We start from the raw sequence: 19,560 nt of genomic DNA, 5'->3' as shown, positions 1-19,560 counted from the left end.
TGCATGGTGTTTTTGATGCCGAACCCAACTACCTTTTGAACCAAGTACACGCTTTTAATGATGTTTTTGAGAATATGTTTGGTATTTATGCAACAAAATATGGTCGACAATCAAACCCAATTGTTGACCAACCCGGATCATCTTCTCGAAGGAGCCGAGACCTCAAAATAAGTCTTTTTAACTTGGTACGTGAAGACGCTTCCAAACGCGCACGAACATCGGCACCCACAAGCGAGTTGGGAAATTATAAGATGGCAAACTTTGCACTAAACATGAGTGAAGAACAATTTAACAACCTTGACATTTTAAAATGGTGGGAAACAAAACAAGACACATATCCAATATTAAGCATTATGGCTCGTGACTTATTTACCGTTCAAGCTTCAACCGTAGCTTCCGAATCGGCCTTTTCTTTGAGTGGTCGAATTATATCGGAAAGAAGGTCAAGACTTACCCCCCAAGCTGTGAAAGTATGTGTATGTTTGAAAGATTATTTGGATGGGGTAGATAGGATACAAGATCAAACTTCATTAGAAGGTCCGTTATATAACGACATTGAAGAATGTATAGAGTTTGAAGAAAATTTAGCGGGATTATCACCTACAACAACCGAAGAGAATTCCGACAATGAACTAAACGAAGTGGATGAAGGTGACTATGAACCGTTTGATATGGACCAAACCGAAATGAATGTATCGGGTTACCAACAAGCTTACCTTTCTCTAGTTGATGACCCCGCTTTTGAAGACTACGATCGAAGGCACCATCCTCAACGCGCTCAACAAGATAACACATTTGGGTCATTTGACGACTAAAGTATAACGGGTGATGGCCATGCCGAAGCTCGATATACTTTAGTCTTAATACATTATTGGGTGATGGCCATGCCGAAGCTCGAAATGTATTAATTATAATTGTATTGTTCGAATAAAAGTGTTTTTATTTTTATTATTGTATCGTTCGAATAAAAGTGTTATTTATATAATTGTATTGTTCGAATATTGTTATTTATATTATCTATTGTGTTAAGCAGTTGAGCATTATAACTTTTCTTTATACCGATTATATTATTGTTGTCAAACGTTAAAAAAATAGAACCGGTAAAAATATAATTCGCAAAATCGAATCCTAGTCCAAGAAAAATCCGAAAAAATCCGATCGAGATCCGAAAAAGAACCGGTTCCGGAAAAAAATCCGAAAAAAATCCGACGCCGAGAACCGGAACCGGATCCGGAACCGGTTCCGAAAAATCCGGACAAAAAAATCCGGTTTTTTTTTGTCCGAATCCGGTTTTTTATCCGGTTTGTGCATCTATAACCTCCCCTACTCTTCACTAAATCTGAAGTTTCTTTTCACATGAGAACCTATGTATGTAAATTACATGTATGTGCATAATTTCAACCTCCATTTTCAAACTGAACTTGCTTGCAGAGTTTCTCTTTAACTTTTGAATTTGATAAAATCTTGAATTGTATTCAACCTTAATCTAGAGTTTCTCTTTGACTTCTGAATTTGATAAAATCTTAATTTGTATTCAACCTTAATCTATAATCACATTTGTTGTTGATAGTTAACAGTTCATTACATTTAACATTAGGGTTAATTTTAGCCCATAAGAAACCCGATATTTCACGAAGTGAAAAAACTAATCATGTCTGGACGGCACAGCCGTGACACCGTTAGACACTTTAGTAGCTCGTTCAAATGAAGATTTTGGACCTAAATTGATTTCCAAAGTCAGCTTATTACTGCATCTAAATGAACCCATGTTCATCATATAAATTAATTTTCTATTCAACAAGAACAAGTCTAATATATTGGTCTAATTAAAATCAACTCATTTACTTACACAGTACAGTCATACAGCAACTTTAACAACTGTTAACTTATTATTGTGATGCATCATTGTATAAACACAAAGAGATTTCCACTCCTAAGTTGATATCACAAAAATCACTGAATATGAAGAAGAAAAATAGAATACTCATTAGGAAGGACTCACTAAAACTTATCACTCTGAAAATTAATTGACATTATTAAAACATTACATTTCATGTACTGGAGGACGATTAAATTGGTGATCATGTATACCTAGATGCCAAAAGTTGAGCAATCATAGTAATTTGACCTTATTTTCTTCAAAATGTGCACTAATCTTAGTGGTAAAATGTATCAAAAACTTGACACATAACAGAGTTAAGTAGAGATTATTATATTCTACAAAATAAATCAAGAAAGAAAACACTGCAAAACAATTCAGGGCAGCTACAATCAATATATCTATAGTTCTCTCTTTGGTTTAGCTGCAGCAGATTTTATGCAACTAGGTCATACAACATTCTTACCGAGTTCAGTCTTCACCTGATATGCAGAAGAAGCATAAGACTTTCTGAAAATACTAAAAAAAATGCATTTTATACTGCATGGGCTATAGTAGTGAGGGAACCGACCAAACAAAAAAAATTCTTAAAACAAAAAATTCTTAAAACATCCTCAAAAGTTAATAGGTACGTTATATTTGCAGATTAGAATACCAAACATTTCAGCATTCATTCTAGTACACAGGGGACCCTTAATGCACGAATTACAACACGTTAGGTTTTTTATTTGCCTCTAGTGGCATTTCTATAAAGATGAGCATATATATTTCCTTATACAAACCTTAAGATGAAGATGATCCCGTTACGGCTGTCTTGCTGCCTTGATCACCAGGAGTTGCAGCTGATACCGGTGTATATATGCGTGCTTTCTTCACAATCTCAGCAACAACCCAGTTCTTCCGTTTGCTCAATGGTCTGGAAGGATCTAACTTAACCTGGAAAATGAAGTTTTATACAAACATGTAAAAGCTTTAGTTATAGAAACAATGTATGGGAGTGGTTTCAAACAACAAACTAAGGAGCGTTAATGGACATTGTTCCATATGCAACATTCATTATCAGGAGCATTAACTCCATGTTGACACTTTTAGAGCTCAATTGTATTCACAAGTTTGATTTACTCACTAATTGCATACCTCTAGCTCTTATCAACACTCTAATTAGTCTAATAAATGGTAACACATAGACACATTATTATACGATGTTCCAACTCCCAAAGCTACAACTCCAAGGATTAGTTCCATTCTACCACCGTTTCTGAAATCAAACTAAATATAATGTAATTAATTTCTGCATCAAATTCAACTATTACCAAAGGTTCTTCAACGTTACATTGTTTATTCTCAATCAGTATAAACAAAGGGGTTACATATCTAGTAGAAATCTTTCCTATATATCATAATATCAAATGCGAGTCGATAAATAATCTTTCAAGAAAAAAAGACTCCAATTATTATACTTAAAATCATTTAATCACATCAATCCATACATTTGAGCTTACCTTCACTCACTTTATTTCGTTCTTCTATAATCTATATCTATATGTTCATAAAATTAAATAGGATATGTTCAATCCTTTTAGCACGATTCAAATGTACACAATATTATATAATTTCCAATACACTACTAACTGAGTGACTCCAAAGTTAAGTGTTAATCAAAATTATGACAGAATGTTAAAGCTTCACAAATTATTCATTTTTAATTATTTTATTCATATTAATTTAGAGTTTCACTAACAAAAGAGGATTAGGTTACAAAAGGACCTATTGACAAAACAGAATTGTTATATAAGAATAGAAACATACACGATCGCCAATATTGCACTGATTTTGTTCATCATGAGCCATGAATTTGGAGGTACGTTTGACGTAACGATTGTAAAGTTTGTTATGAAACAGTCTATCAACCGCAACTACCACCGATTTCTGCATTTTGTTAGAAACCACCATTCCAACCACCGATTTCATTTTTCTAGTTAACAAGAATTCAAACCGATTTAATCTTGCATACAAAACCCCAACCAGTAAAACTCCGATTAGTCTAACATAAAGCCCTAGCTAGCGTACCATTTTACTCCCTGATTCGTGATTCATTTATCACACACTTTAGCCCTTCATTTTACAAGGACTTGCAATTTACCCCCCTTGAACTTTTAACTGAATACTAAGCATGGTACAAATTAAAGTATGGAAAACAAAAAACAACAACAACAAAAACCAATACGACATAAGTAGTGTATGAGGAGGTGAGATGTAGACAATTATTCTCCTATCCGAGAATAAAGACAATTTATTTCTCCACCCAGAGTGAAAACACTCTCAAAAGTAGAGAAAGTCATCTCTCTCTATTCGACGGATAGAGAGATTACTTCCGAGTGGACCCCCGGCCAATAAGTAGGAAATTTTAAAAAAAAAAAAAAATTGAGACGCCATGAAAATGGTAAAATCAAATTTACATTGGTTTTAAATCCTGACTGAAATTTACTTTAGGCTTTAAGAGTCAGTCAAGTTGTCAATAAATCAACACTTGACGTCGACTTAATAACTAGAGCCGTAAAAGTATGGAAAAGGGAATGACAAAGGACATACTAGAATGATCATTACCTTGATAGTGCTTGTTAAATAAACAAAGATGATAATAATTCTCACTCTTCATACTAATCAACAATCATTAACACAATAGCTATGTCATATCATATACTTATTTAAAAATCATATATGTAAAAATTAACAACTTATATCACTAACAATAATTCTAATGGAGCTTGAAGAAAGCCATTACAGGATCATAGATAACATCTTTAGCATTCACACCAAAAATAAAATCAGCATGTGCATATTCCTTCCTGAATTGTACAACTAGCTTATCCGTGTCATGATCCTTGAGAACATAAAGTAACGTATTGACATCTGCCACGTCAGAGAGCTCGTCCAACCCTCCATAACTCAAGTACATTGGAAAATCTTTAGGTATGCTTCTCATGTCATAAAATGGAGGCACAGGCTGATTGTAATGCATTTGATTAATATACGCATTTTCATAATCATACATTGCTATAATCCCACTTCTGACCACTGCACAAAATTTCAATCACAATATAAACCAAATATTAATTCGTAATTTAAAATAATATATATATATGTATATGTATATTGTTTTAAAGTATTTATAGAATTGTTTTTACTTTGAGAGAGATGGATCAGGTTCTTAGTTGAGGTGGATTGTGGTTCGTATTTAAGAAAATTATCTGTCATTGAAGAGTTCAGACAACAATTTGGTCCTGCATTCACAACAAAACTCATAATTCTATCATGTTTGATGTTTTAACATAACATATATGTAGTTAATCGTCTAAAATACCTGTAAATGAGGTCATCAAGTTAGTGCAGTCGCTGTATGGCATATTGCAGATACCACTCAAAAAATTAGCAGCAGCTTGTCTACATAAATTTGAGAAAGTACATTTATTTTAGTATTGTTAATGTGTTTTAAGACATTTGATAATGTGCATACATAATTAACAAATGCAATATTTCATTTTGGATATGATATGATATGTCTATCTTACCCTTTTGGAGCAAATTCATGGAGACCCATCCAGTATGCCTCCTGTTACAATAGGGATCGCTAATTAGATTGTATTTTATTTCTTAAATTTGATTCTTAAAAAGTAATACGAATGATATTTACCTCGCCTAGAAAAGTGTTGGCACCAGCCCTTGCGACAGTTGATGACACCTGTCCTAAGTACACAATTGGGCTGAGCAACGCAGCTGATCTCAACAAGTTTATTGTCTGGTTTTTTGAAAACGCGGAAAATGCTACCAACGTTCCCTAACGGATCATCATATTTCACATCAAGGCACAAAAATGATAAATATGACCACCTAAGTATCATAAAAAGTGTTTTAGTACTTACCAAAGAATGACCCACATAATGTAAATTTCGGCCCGTTTGATCGTGCACATATTGGATTAAAGCGGGAAGATCAAAGGAGGCCAATTCGTCCCAAGACCATTCCCAAAATGCCTGCAAATTGTAGATTAAAAATATTAGACTCCATACCATTAACATTTAACATCTTAAAAATCGTATACCGGATCATTAGGACTAAGCGAAGTATGGGAACGACTATATTTAGTTCCACGTGTGTTTGATATCCACACATCAAACCCGTTATCTGCCAAAACAAACCCTAAAGATTCATCCGGAGAGTATAAAACCCATGTCGCGCCGTCCTGCCAAATGTGATCAAACTTTAGATTCACACAATATACTCTAATTATAATGTTTAAATAGATAGATAATTTACCATAAACAGCCCATGTTGTAACAAAACTGGAGGCTTGTCTGCTTTTTTACCTCCCCGTCCTGCTGGAATCCGCTGCATGCTGAGTATGTAACCATCTTTTGTTGTCACCTAAAACAATAACACAAAAAACATAGGTTATATATCTTTCTTAATTCCCAAACACAAAGAACAGTACGTTATGTATATCCTTCCCCTTCTGTTCATTTCTCTCCAATATGGTGTTATATTGTCTAGGATATTATAAATCTGAGTGATTAGGAATTAATACGTACCGTGTGTTCTTCGCATGTATAGCCTTGTTTCTCGATGAGTAAGCTACATATACCAACGTCATCAACCGAGTCACGTTGTTCGTTGAATGAATTCAGGTTACGAACAGCTCTTGATACCGAGAATAAGCATAATATTACAAGAAGAATAAAAGCAGTGGTACGTGTATAAGCCATAATTGTGTTTGTGTGTTCCTTCTACACCATTGAATCATACCACATCTTATATATAGAGCAATTAATGCCAATGACATTGAGATAAGAGCAAATTTGTAATCACGGTTCCTATCATGTTATTGTGAGTAGGCCTCTAGTATGATATCAATCTCGAAGTGTCGATAAGACATACTTATTTACATTATGACGTGTAATTGGAAGAGTTTCTATGTTTACGTGATCAATTAAGTCCTAAAATAATGTCATTGTAGATAATTCCTTAAAGTAAATATAGATTATTATATATGTAGAGGAGGTAAATTAGGATATTTGGTCATGAACGTTGAGACCAGCTGTAGTTTAAAACTTAACCACACTGCACACTTAGCTAGTTATATTTGTGTGTAATAACACGAAAATATATGCGTTCGTAACTAACAGTAATATATTCTTATTGTAACTATGGAATAAAAGAAGGTTATCCATATAAAAGAATTAAATTGCATAATATATACAGTTAATGATAATGATTTGATTTTTATTAAACGTAAATGTACTTAATTAATATTTCCAAGACTTAAAAGAAAACTTCAGTGTTAGAAGAAAAGTATTTTACTTGTAATATAAAGTACTTAAAGTCAAAATAATATTTTCAAGACTTAAAAAAAAAAAAAAAAATTATCTGTTAATGATTTATTAATAACTGAAATTAATAAAAAAATATAATTAACTTAATAAATACGTTGGGTCAACATAGAAACCTACTCAATCATAAATCTCTAAAACTCTATATTTCTTTTGAGGTAAGGTGGTTTTCCTCTTCTAACTACTTATTATAAGAAAGTATTTTTTTTTTAACGGCAAACTTTGCATCAGTGTATCATTTATTTCAACGAAATTCATCATTTGCATACACACGCGTTCGGGAGGAAACCCGAATCGCATTACAGAAACCCGATCCTTTAACCATCCCAAGTGGCAGGCGGACCAGGTTTGAATCCTGAATGGATCCCGGAGAAAATCCCCCTGTGGTCAATCTGGATATCCATATTTCGTGCAGATTAATTAATAGGATGGGCAGAGCGAGACTCGAACCCATGACCTAACCCCTAGCCCGAAAACACAAGGTGAAGGGAATGTCGAACTCTGTGGTTTCACAAGTCATTAAACTAAATGACTTTAGCATTTACATGGTTGCTAATTTTACTTATTATCAATTATTTATATTCTTACACCTATATAATATACTATATACTACCATTAAGACAAATGAATATCCCTGATACCACGTGTAGAATCGTTTCAGGTCCACCAACATGTACAACATGTAAGCTCATGAGTTCCACATTACTCTAAAACCAATTGGTGATAGAGTGAGGTTCTCATAAGCTTATATACATACATTTCTTTCTATCAGTTTCCGATGTGGGACTACTTTGCATTTCCTTAACCGATTATCTCCAACAATTATTGCCTCATAATACACATACAATACGCACCACATTTTATGTGGATACAAATACATATGTGCAAATCCTTTTTAGTGCAATTTCTACTATTCCTGATGCTTTGATATAGAAAAAATTGAGCAAGCAAAATGTAATGTTTTACATCAATTTGTTTGTAGCCGAGAGCCGACTGGCTCTGATCAATTGACCAAGAAATCGAGTTCCCCATTATAGCGCGCCATCTCAAGTTCAAAAGGGCTACAGCAACATTCTCATTGGAGTCTTTAAAAAGGTCCAACACTCTAAATTTAGCTTCTAAATCTTCTGCGTATTTGAACTCACCCTCGAAAAATTGTAAGTTTTCACCAATATCTTGTTCGGATGACATAATTTGTATACTCATAACTTGCAATGTCTGTGTAGCAGTGTTGTAAAAACCACGATCCACGTATTCTGAGAAGACATAACCACATGTTGCATTAGGTGTGACTTGTTCTTTGTGCATACGATCCATAACAATTATGTCAATCCTATCTTGTAAAGAGAAAAGGGAAATCACTTGAAGAGTTGAAGTCGACTACAAGGAGAGGAAGCAAAATATTATCTATCACGTGACATTTGCAATGATTGACGAGTCACCCAAGATTAATCAGTTGTTAGGTCTCCAATGATGCGATAATCTAGACAAGAACTCATGATGCCAATCGGCTAATCGATAGTTCTAAATTTAGGTTTGAAAAAAAGAATTAAACCATTATTCATCAAGTCTGTCTTCACAAAAAATTGCAAGTACACTCCTAAAATACTTCTAATTGTAATTGTACATGTTTAAGCTAAGAGTACGCGTACTCGTGAATCTCTCATACATGAGACCAATTAACTATTAAAATTGTCAAAATATGTAGAAAGACCGTACCTTCATAAAATGAATAAACTTTTTTCAAAAATCAATGATCGTTAAATATTACAAAGTCTAAAATGTCCAAAGTTTAAGATGGCATTTGTACGGTTGTACCTAATTATTAGATGTTACAGCAATGACAATGGAGTGTGTTAAATCTTCTACAACTTCGTTATGCAAGTAACAAGATTTGGTCATTTCGATACAATCATTGTAAAAAACGACATTTAATTTAATAAAAATATAATACAGGATAGCGACGAACAAATGATCCTATCACAACCAGATACCATTTCAAAATTCCAGATGACTGGTACTTGGTGATCAAATTCATCATACTGAACCCTATGATTCAAACCATGTATGATAATCGATCATGACACATAGGAACTTTCAGAAATCCTCACAACACATTCAATTAAAGTCAGTTTAATTCTCGCATATATAAACTAAACCAATGGGCATACATAGCATTCATTTGAAAGAATCTTAATGGGTGTCGTCCGAAGTTAAATAAATACTGGAATTGCACTAAGAAGATAATTTACAGACCAAAACTTTTCATTTAACCGGCTTTAAGCAGGAAAATTAGGGTAGATTACAGTGGCAGCAGTAGCCAAGTAACCAATCTGAACCAAAGCTTCATTCCATCTCAGTGTCGAACACATGCCCTCTTTAATGAGCTTTCACTCATGAGGAACCTTGATGAACATCCACAGTGAAGGTCAAGCGGACATTGGGAACCAATGTTGGGGCCACATGGGATATGATCGCTTAAATAGACTCATGCAAACAGTGTCGTTTTGCTGAAGGACACCATTCAATATGCACTTCATTGCACCTGAAGAATTGCATAAAAAATTCAGAATCAGTGAATGTCTTTAAACTGTACCCGCAGAAGTAAGTTAACAAGCCGCATTAGTGATCATTTTTAGCAATAAAAATTGCATTAAGTAAAAAAAAATATGATCTACTTTTGTTTCTTTAGATCAATCCATCATCATTTCCCAAAGGCATATCAGAAAAAAGTGGATATGAGCCAAAACTCAGAAGTGGGTTGGGATAATGGGGACAAACTAGCAAACTTTGGTATGAGCCAAAATCCAAACTCTTGTAATTCATTTCACAATATATATTGAAATAGAAATAGAATACAGTGTTATATAACATCAAAACTACAATGTCACCAAATTCATATTGTCTGCTCTCTTTATGGATAGATGGATCGAAAAGGTTGTATGAATTACATATAGATTCGGGGTGACTTTTGACCCAACGAAGAATTCAATCAGCAAAAAGAATTTGTACCAAATTGTCAAAGCTATGCAATTGTCTAAAAATGTAAGCTTATAAGTAATGCATTCACTATCCAACTACTTTTTGAAAAATTTATTGGACACGCATTAAATAAATTAACATATCATTTTACATCACACATTATATCTAATTAATTTTTCATTACACATCATATTCATCATAAAGGATCTAAACATTATATCAAATTAATTTTTTCTAGAACAAAACTCATGTAATGAAGACACAGCTGGTGAACACGGTAGAAGATACATGATCATGTAATAAAACTTCATGCAACAAGCAGGGGTGGCAGTATCGCAAACGTCTTTGAATTACGTATGTGTTGCAAAAGACATTAGCAATCCAACGACCTTGCTAGTTTCTAGAAATTTATCACATAATCATGTATTTCTACCGGGTTTACCAGTCGTATCTTCATTACATGAGTTTTATCTTAAAAAAAATTTGATATGATGTTGAGGAATTTTTTTTATGACTATGATGTGTAATGAAAATTTGTTAGATATAATGTTGAAGAATATGATATGTGACGGAAAATGATATGTTAATTTATTGAATGCATGTCGGATAAATTTTTCAAATAATAGTTAAATAATTAATGCATTACTTATAAGCTAATGTACTGGTGCATAGCTTTGGTAGCCTGGTGCAAATTCTTGTCCTGTTACATTTTTGTACTGTTACATATAGATGTGGGGTGACTTTTGACCCAATTGAAGAATTGTAATTTAATTTTCAGAAAAATATTGTTTTAAATTGGCCCATTTTTATTAAACAAGGCCAAAATTGACCTAATCTTAGCCATCATGAAAACCATGAAACAATCGCATGATAACTTCCAAAAAACATGAAACCCTGAAAGACATGTATGGAAGAAAGCAAATCCAAATAGAACCATACCATGTGTACCAACGGGCTCTTTAATGCGACCACGACGACCCAATTTTGTCCATACTTCCACAGGCTATATATACAAACAACAATAAAGGGTTCTCATTTAATTAAACATACTTTAGAAATCAATGTAATAATAACATCAGAGAAATACATACCTTGAACCATCTCACATCCTCTGGATTATGAAACATATATCTTACCGCCGCTTTTGATTTTGAAACACGTTGGGGATAACTGTATAATACATAATCAAATTAAAACATAGTAATACAATAATACATTCAGATATTTATAGATAAGTGAGGTGATTCTTACCCAGTTAAAATGATCCTCTTAAGAATAATCTTATCAGGATTAATACTGTTTAATGAGCCAACAGCAGCCAGTACAGGTGCAACAGAATCACCTTTATTCTTCAAAGCGATTAACGGAGAAGGAGGAAATGAAATTGGTGCATATATTGAAGCTATCGAAAAACGTCCAGCGTGAAGAAATCTCTCCATCTTGTGTTTGTCTGAATTAAAATTGTCAGACGCAAAAGTAGGCCTGCAACATTAATTTTTAGGTTTTTGTCAACATATAGTATATAGTTGATATTGATATATATCATATGTAAAACACAAATGTTACCTTGTGACAAACTGCCTGAATCCAACATGAAATATTAGTTCTTCTTTGGCTTTTATCGGTTCACTGTATGTCTCATGCTTCTTTATCCTGCAGATACAAAACATTCATATTATTAAGCATTTTTTTCCCAAAAAGAAAAGAGATTTTTTTATCATTTTATATGCTTCAATCTTATATAAAACAGCATAATCAAAAAGCACAAGTTTATTATCTTACTTGAAGTGAAGGACAGAAATTTTTGATTCATGCTGCAAAAGACCACATGCAATAACTGGCATTGTCTTCACCAAAACACATAGTTTCGAAGCAATATGAGCTGGGACTTGACTGATATGCAGTGTGACATAAGAGTTTGCAGGTACACATTCATCTAAACTTCCTTGTTCCATATCTCGAGCTTTAGATAAAACATGTTTCTGTGTTCTATTGAAATTATCGAATGCGAAAATCCTTGCGTATTCTTGAGGTAAAGATTCCTGAAAATCAAGGGTAAAAGTTAAAGAAAAGCTAAAAGCAATGAAATTTAAGGTGTGAAATTGAATAAAGCGTATACTTTAGGGTCCCATGAAGAAGTACGAAACGACTTTAAGCCCCTGTATTTAGCAAATCGTTTTCGAGCAGGAACGTCTACTGGAGCATCCACTTCATCTGGATATTCTGAAATGCAACAACCAACACAGTTATGAACAAGGAAAGTTTTAAAAAAATGTTTTCATTATCATCGATTATATATAATAATATAATAACTGATTGTGCACATTGTATTTCATTAAGAAATAATCAATACCTTTGTCTTCAGCATGTTCCTCTTTTATTTTCAGAATCTCTTCCTCTATCTGCTCCTTCGTCAAGTTATCATTATCCTGCAAGCCAAATGATACAACTTCATTTACAATGCAGCAAAGGTACAAATTATTAGGACATTATACGAAAAGATGTCTTAACCTACCATTATCATAGAATCAGGTTCAGTTTCATCGTCAGAATCTCTAAGCTTGAGTGAAGCCTGGTCAAACTCAAAGTCAAAGTCCCTACCATTATCACCATTACCTTGACCAGTCAACTCATCATGTTCACCTTCGTCAACATTCATATCATTATCTGAACCATCATCATCCTCACTATCTGAACCAGACACATCAGAATCGTCCACAATCCAAGCAGCCTATAAATTCAACATCATATCATATATGTCAAGATAACATTATTAAATTGGAAATATATTAAAAACATTATTTAGACTATTTACCAACCTGATATTCAGAAGTACCCCGAGGAAGAGACCTCTTTTTTTGCTTCTTTTCTTTATGTAGTCTATCAGCTTCTGCCATTTCTGCCTCTGTTGGCCATGTCTATAAAAATAAAAAGTAAAAAAAGATTTACCATCTGTAAATATCAACTTAACAGAAGACCACAGTTGACATTTGATTTATCTAAAATTTGACTTAAATACTTAACAATTTATAAATGGTGATCTAAAGACAATTTGGAAAAAAAAAAGGCTATAAAAAGGATAGAAAAGGAGAATAGGTAGAAAAAAACAGATTAAAAATGGTACTCTGTTAAAACTCAAGGGTGAAATAAAACAAATTACAAATTAGAAAGATAAAAGAAGACATATGTTGACATTACCTGTTCGCCTTCTAGAGGATCGGGTATATTTTCAACAAGTAAAGGTTCTTGCTTCATAGGATCCGGAATCAAAGTTTTGATGACCTGTTAAATTTACAAAATACAATATTACATTACAATATAAAGTAAGTAACAAACAAACAAACAATGTCGAAAAGTTACCAGAAATTAAAAGGAAATATATACCTGTGAATCATTAACTTCATCAGCATCCATAAAATCCCCACGTTTTTTCACATTTAATGAACACGGATCCTTAAGAAGTTCAATCTTGCCCAACTGAAAATCCCCAGCACCTGATACATGAACCTGATGAAAACTAGGTTAGACACTAAACCAGAAAGTGGCAGAACTTATTTTAAATAAAATAAAAAAAATACCAATTGATTGACTGAGAGATTGCGAGCACGAAGATAACCAGTGATGAGAAGAGTACAGTATCCAGCACCATCAGCCACCATGTCAACCTGCAATTATATTATACAATTTACAATTCATAATAATAAATAAATACAACTTTCAAATTTACAAATACACGTTTTTTAAGTCTTTTTATAAGCAAAAAAAAAAAATTACCTTTTGAGACATGAGGTAAGGACGTTGAGTACGCCAATGAGGTATTGTGACACGTTGTTCCTTGTAAAACGATAAGAACTACATACAAACCAATACATAGTAAGAGACAGAGTTAAACAACATGAAATAGACAGAGTTAAACAACATGAAATAGACAGAGTTAAACAACATGAAATAACTGGCAGATATACAAAAACGCTAATACCCTTGTTGTATACATGTAAGACAATAAGAACAGATAGATAAAGTTCATTAATACCCTTTTTGTATACATGTAAGACAATAAGTTAGATTGAAAGTAAGGTGTAAAACTGTAAAATAAAAAGTATAGTGTGATGATTACATTTTATTAAGTTGTGTGTTTTTTTGTCTGAGGACAATAAAATTGAGACGGATGGAAAAATAAATAAAAATTGGTATGTCAAATATGATAATAAAATTAAACCTTTTCAATAATAATTTAATCCATATCCAATTTCATATCACAACAAATTAAAAACTTATGTATAAAGATAGAACTTTGGACAACTTTTGAGCTATTTGACCCACTTTGAAAATAATAACAGGCAAAATCGGCCCGTTCTAATTAGATGTCAACTTAGTCAAGTTATTTCTTGGTATTTGGGAGATTAACCTTTCGCAAGTCGTCTTTTGTATCTGCCGGGTAAACTTTACAGTCCTCGGGAAACTGGTCTGCAAGGCTAGAAATACACGTCTTCTTTAAATCATTTCTTTTCTTTAAATCAGACGGTAAATCCTACAGTAAAACAGATAAAAAAAATATTACCTTTTCGATACAATCAAGATACCTTTTTCTTGACATAACATGTAATAAGCAATTAAATTCATTTAAAAGTACTTACTCGAAGAAAAACAGTCGAACTTGGTAAACCAAGAGATCTAAACACAGACAGACACTGAGATCCAAATTCATCTATGTAATTATTGGAACCACTTTTGTCACTTGAACATTTAGCAGAAGCCACAAATACAATCAAATCTGCAATCTACAATAAAGTTTGAATTATAATTTAACTCAATCAACCAAAAAAAAAACCATAACATAATAACATGTATATATAGTGTTACAAAAGCTAATTTAACTACCTTGGCCATCTCCATACATGCCATTAAATCACCATGAGGTGCTTCAAGAACCTATAAATAAACCAAAAGTTTACTGAAATTATCACCCATTGCAAATTTAAATAGAAGATAAACAAGTAATAATGAGAAAGTAATATCAAATATATTAACATACTGTAGCTCGTAGCCTATACTCAGATGATACAATTGCTGGGAATTGATTTCCATTATTCTCATTAGACAATGATGCCAAAAGATCCTTTGTTACCGAGCTTACATTTGTCAAAGCAGATAGACCAAATATAACCTGATTAAAAGATTAAAACTTTAAATCCCAAACAAATATATATTCACAAGGGCAGTGTAGTAAATAAATTCTAAAAGAAAAAGTACACACAATAACACGGGGAGCACTAGTTGTTCCACTTGAAGTCCTTTTTTCTTTCATAAGAGCTGCTCTCTTTTGGTCTCTCATCTACATTATTTAATTCATTCAACTTAGAATATAGTTAACAGATCAAATTTCAATATGAATTATTATGATTTTTCACAGCTAAAAAATGAAGTTTACACATTACCATTTTGCTATGTTGCAGACGAGCAGCCCGAGCTCCCTTCATCACATTGCGATCAGGTTTGCTAATCTTGCTCTTATCTATATTCCAATAACACAAATTTAAACATAGGATAGATAAAACTTGATACTAGCTATCATTTGTTCAGCCACAGTGGGTATGTATTACATGTCTGTCACTTATGAGGCACAAAAAGGTCCAAAAAATTTAAAGCAGCTCATATATATGTAAAGCATAACATATATATATAGAGGTTTATGAATTATAAATGGCATATATGCAAATTTATAAGTTTCCAAAACGAAATGTTAACAAATACATTGTTACACGTATGTATAACACATATATATATATCACCCTGTCCTACTTAGGTCAACATTGTGAACAAATTACTCCTTTACAAGAAAGTTATCAGCAACTTGTTCTAATATTCTACTTATCGTTCCTCAAAATTTTCATAACTCTTGTTAAGTTTATAAGGAAATTAACTTGGTGCTGTACATTTAGCACAAATCATTTCTCAAATTATTATAATTAACAAAAGATGTTAAAACAAAATACGTGAGTATAGAAGTAGAACCTTTAACACAAGTTTTGTGAAGGTTGCGAGAAGATTTAGAAGCAAAACGAGTTTTGTGTGATTTATTAACTTGATCTCTAGAACCACCCGCCATTGTTGCCGGAGGTGCGGAACACGAATGAGGGAGGCAATAAACCCTAACTTAAGACTTGAAAAGAAAAGAGATTGAATAAATGTTTATCGAATATTTTATAGATCGGGCCGGGTTGTAATTTGCAACAATTGGGTCCGCTTGATATACCCACTCGTAGATTTGTGGACGTTGCGTGGGCCGAACATACGGAGGCCTTTTGTTTTAGGGTAATGTACATAGTAAAGAAGTAGTCCAACTAGTTTAATTCCTACATTTTTGCGAGTTTCATTAAAGTATGAAATTTAAAAAAAAATTATTAGTAGGTGTTAATTTCGAAAAATCCTTAATAACAATTAAAGATAAAATGTCTCTTCCAGATCCTCCGAAACAAATTGGAACTGTTAAGGAGTACTATGAGAAATTTAATGCTTGGTTTAAAAAGATGAAAAATTTTGTAGAATATACGGACTTTTATGGTACTCAACTATTTGTTTCGGGGTTACGGTATGAAATTAAGAAAGACGTTATCCTCTTCAGACCCAAAAATCTTCGCGATGCATATTGTTTGGCAGCTTTACAAGAAGATATGCAAGCGGTTGTGCAACGAAAGTCAACAAATCTTTCTATCTCAACACCATGTGCGAGTGTCCAATCCATAAAAGATATATCTTCGTTATCTAATACCATGGCTTCTGTGAGTGCACCACAATTTAGCACTCAAATGACTCTCCGTACAACACTACTTGATAATGTGAACAAGAGCAATACAATGAGTTCAAAATGGTAGATAACTCAAATGGAGCTAGATGAAAGATTGTCGAAAAACTTTTGTCTTCATTGTGACAAAGTGTACACGCCTGGACATAAATGTAGTGGGCGACGTTTTACAATTGAAATATTGCCTACAACTGATTTTGAAATGCAAAATAGTTACGAAATTGTAAAACAAGAAGAACAAATAGTGGAGGACAAGCAGAACGACAATGCATAACAAACAATGAGGGATGATAAGGATAAAGAGGTGACTGATGTATTGATATACGATTTATTAATCTCTCCGAAAAATATTGTTGTGGATGCAAATGATGAGCCAGTTACGGTAAACACTGGAAATGATGAGATGGTTACGGTTGACACTGAAACCGTTGATGACGTTTTCCCACACGCGCTGACAGAGTCAGAATTGTGTGATGATAATATGGTTCAGGAGATACAAAGTTCTATGCATGAGCCGGTTACACTATTTCAATGTGTGGATGCAATTTTAATTGAACCTAAATGTGATGTTGTCGTTTTTCCTTTGGGCTCACATCGAAATGGTGAAAACAAGGCTACACCGACACTTATAGAGGATGAAAACGAAAATGTATATGCGAGAAAATTTTATGTGCGAAATGAACATGCTTACACCTGTTGGGTCAAGCAACAACGAATGGAGCTTCACAACTTTCCGAAGGAAGCAACGAAAACTAACAGTTCTTGTGAATTCACGTGGCCAATTCATTTCGTCAATCGCGGAGAGCTAGTACCATTGAGCAAACTTTTTGGGATGCTGGGTTGCAAAGAGCGAATCCCGAATGCGTTAGAGTTTTATTTGTGGCCTAAATGGAAGACTAAACGCAGTCGTCCATACAATAGTCCGGTAGCATGCTATTACGTCGAAAGTATTATTTTTACAGAGAGCTACCACTACGGAGATCATCCGGACATGATCATGGTTGATGCTGCAGTTATTTTTGACCGAGAAAAATCTGTGACGCTTGTTAGCAGTTCGTTTGTGTTTGACAGGGGAAGATCTTTTCGTTGTTTAATCGGGTTCAAACTCACTACTGTTGTGAAGTCAATTGACATCACTACTGCTGTGATTCCGTCTCCAAGGAGATTCTTGAAGTTCAGAATCTTTTCATGGAGAATTGACTCTATTGTGGCCAACCTCACATTCGTTTTTGATCGAGGAAAGCTCATGATTATTGTTGAAAGCACGTTCGTTTTCGATCGTGGAAGGTTTTGGTGCGTTTTGGTTCGCCATGATCTACGATTAGCCATGAACACTGCTGCTACACATGCTTGGGGACAAGCATGTTTTGAAAGAACTCGAACCAATAGTCGAAAAATGACAAGATTTTTTTACCGGCAGTACACTGGTGCGGTGCGCCAAATTCCAGGTGTGGCGCACCATATAACTAAATTTGTCAATTTTAACATAAGTGAACTTTTCTAATGTTTCTTTGTTATGGTGCGACGCACTATTTCTCAGGTGCGGCGCCCCGGACCTGAAACTTCAGATTTTCAGTTTTAAAACATCTTTCTGTCCACAACAACAACAACAACAACAACAAAACCCAATACCACATAAGTGGTGTATGCGGGAGGTGAGATGTAGACAATCCTTCCCCTGTCCGAGAATAAAGACAAGTCGTTTCTATCCCAAACCAAGTTACTTAAATGTTCCAATACAACCCAAACAGGCCCGTTACATGTTTTAACATTAAAAGACATCTTAACATGATGTTAAATCACTACACAAGATTAACAACCATTACATAACCGAATTAATAATTTCGACCCAAATACAACAAAATATGGGTTAAGACTCAACAACCCAACCCAATATCAATAGCATGATCCCGGGAATTTGTCCATCCCCAACTAAGGCTAAAATCTAAGAGCTAAATCAACCAAGCTCGAGCAACTCTAATCCACCCTAACCTAGCAACTAGGTAGCTCCACACCAACAATACATATAAAAAGGTAAATAACGCGAGGGGTAAGCAATGCTTAGTGAGTGCAACAATTATACACATACGCATATAACTTAACTCGCAACCACCAAACAACATAGCATACAAGCACCACAACTAAACATCACAATGAGCATAACAACAACAAGATAATATGCTAAACAACAACACAATTGGTATGCTATAACATCACACACACACACACACACACACACACACACACACACCCCTCATGGTTAACCATAAGCTCACGGGAATGGTTCTCACAAATGAACCATCGGTGTTCACAACAACCATTAGTGCACATCCATGGCTAACACACATGTTAACGTCGTTGATTTTTCCGTTAAAATAGAGTCATGGGCATTTTTATCTTTTTATTTTTCTCCACTTTTTTATTTATTTAATTTATATTTCTCACCCTCAATTATTTAGCCATCTTCAAACCATCTTCATCACCAAAAATTATAAACACTAATCTTG

The 19,560-nt window shown here is 33.7% G+C and overlaps 3 protein-coding genes across 6 annotated transcripts; all 3 read right to left on the bottom strand.

Annotated features, from left to right (window-relative positions):
- Nucleotides 1–2,133: 2,133 nt before the first annotated feature.
- On the bottom strand, nt 2,134–3,909 carry LOC139855588 (uncharacterized). 4 transcript variants are annotated; one of them, XM_071844827.1, is made up of 4 exons: nt 3,689–3,909; nt 3,071–3,148; nt 2,662–2,815; nt 2,134–2,398 (listed from the first exon to the last, which is right to left on the bottom strand). In XM_071844827.1, exons 1-3 carry the CDS (start codon nt 3,848–3,850, stop codon nt 2,663–2,665), a joined length of 393 nt encoding a protein of 130 aa, XP_071700928.1. In that variant the 5' UTR covers nt 3,851–3,909; the 3' UTR covers nt 2,134–2,398; nt 2,662. The 4 variants fall into 4 exon arrangements, with proteins under 4 accessions (XP_071700928.1, XP_071700927.1, XP_071700926.1 ...); XM_071844826.1 differs by having other exon boundaries at nt 2,134–2,361; XM_071844825.1 differs by lacking the exon at nt 2,134–2,398 and having other exon boundaries at nt 2,407–2,815.
- Nucleotides 3,910–4,637: 728 nt separating this feature from the next.
- LOC139855169 (triacylglycerol lipase 2-like) lies at nt 4,638–8,583 on the bottom strand. The gene is made up of 10 exons (XM_071844414.1): nt 8,233–8,583; nt 6,469–6,663; nt 6,197–6,304; nt 5,982–6,122; nt 5,803–5,913; nt 5,574–5,717; nt 5,452–5,492; nt 5,244–5,323; nt 5,068–5,163; nt 4,638–4,957 (listed from the first exon to the last, which is right to left on the bottom strand). The coding sequence occupies exons 1-10, from the start codon at nt 8,581–8,583 to the stop codon at nt 4,638–4,640; spliced, it is 1,587 nt and encodes a 528-aa protein (XP_071700515.1).
- Nucleotides 8,584–9,383: 800 nt separating this feature from the next.
- Nucleotides 9,384–16,390, bottom strand: LOC139852057 (uncharacterized). The gene is made up of 21 exons (XM_071841273.1): nt 16,264–16,390; nt 15,687–15,763; nt 15,506–15,583; nt 15,284–15,415; nt 15,130–15,180; nt 14,886–15,029; nt 14,657–14,779; nt 14,023–14,100; nt 13,827–13,913; nt 13,633–13,755; nt 13,447–13,530; nt 13,068–13,166; nt 12,764–12,979; nt 12,602–12,677; nt 12,368–12,471; nt 12,031–12,290; nt 11,815–11,901; nt 11,500–11,730; nt 11,340–11,418; nt 11,188–11,251; nt 9,384–9,811 (listed from the first exon to the last, which is right to left on the bottom strand). Exons 1-21 carry the CDS (start codon nt 16,355–16,357, stop codon nt 9,696–9,698), a joined length of 2,403 nt encoding a protein of 800 aa, XP_071697374.1. The 5' UTR covers nt 16,358–16,390; the 3' UTR covers nt 9,384–9,695.
- Between the last annotated feature and the right edge of the window lie 3,170 nt (nt 16,391–19,560).

This window comes from Rutidosis leptorrhynchoides, chromosome 6 (assembly GCF_046630445.1).
Source record: "Rutidosis leptorrhynchoides isolate AG116_Rl617_1_P2 chromosome 6, CSIRO_AGI_Rlap_v1, whole genome shotgun sequence".
NCBI lineage: Eukaryota > Viridiplantae > Streptophyta > Magnoliopsida > Asterales > Asteraceae > Rutidosis > Rutidosis leptorrhynchoides.
Note: the sequence above shows the minus strand (reverse complement) of the source record. Positions and strands in the feature narration are given on the sequence as shown.

Coding starts and splice junctions, on each gene's coding strand:
- LOC139855588 (XM_071844827.1), bottom strand. CDS start 3,850: ATGAAATCGGTGGTTGGAATGGTGGTTTCTAACAAAATGCAGAAATCG. Junction 3,149..3,688: donor AGTGCAATATTGGCGATCGT/GTATGTTTCTAT, acceptor CATTATATTTAG/TTTGATTTCAGAAACGGTGG. Junction 2,816..3,070: donor TTGGAACATCGTATAATAAT/GTGTCTATGTGT, acceptor TTCATTTTCCAG/GTTAAGTTAGATCCTTCCAG.
- LOC139855169 (XM_071844414.1), bottom strand. CDS start 8,583: ATGGATCGTATGCACAAAGAACAAGTCACACCTAATGCAACATGTGGT. Junction 5,914..5,981: donor CGCTTAGTCCTAATGATCCG/GTATACGATTTT, acceptor TACAATTTGCAG/GCATTTTGGGAATGGTCTTG. Junction 5,493..5,573: donor CCAACACTTTTCTAGGCGAG/GTAAATATCATT, acceptor CTATTGTAACAG/GAGGCATACTGGATGGGTCT.
- LOC139852057 (XM_071841273.1), bottom strand. CDS start 16,357: ATGGCGGGTGGTTCTAGAGATCAAGTTAATAAATCACACAAAACTCGT. Junction 14,780..14,885: donor GTTCGACTGTTTTTCTTCGA/GTAAGTACTTTT, acceptor GTTTTACTGTAG/GATTTACCGTCTGATTTAAA. Junction 11,731..11,814: donor TTCAGGCAGTTTGTCACAAG/GTAACATTTGTG, acceptor TTAATGTTGCAG/GCCTACTTTTGCGTCTGACA.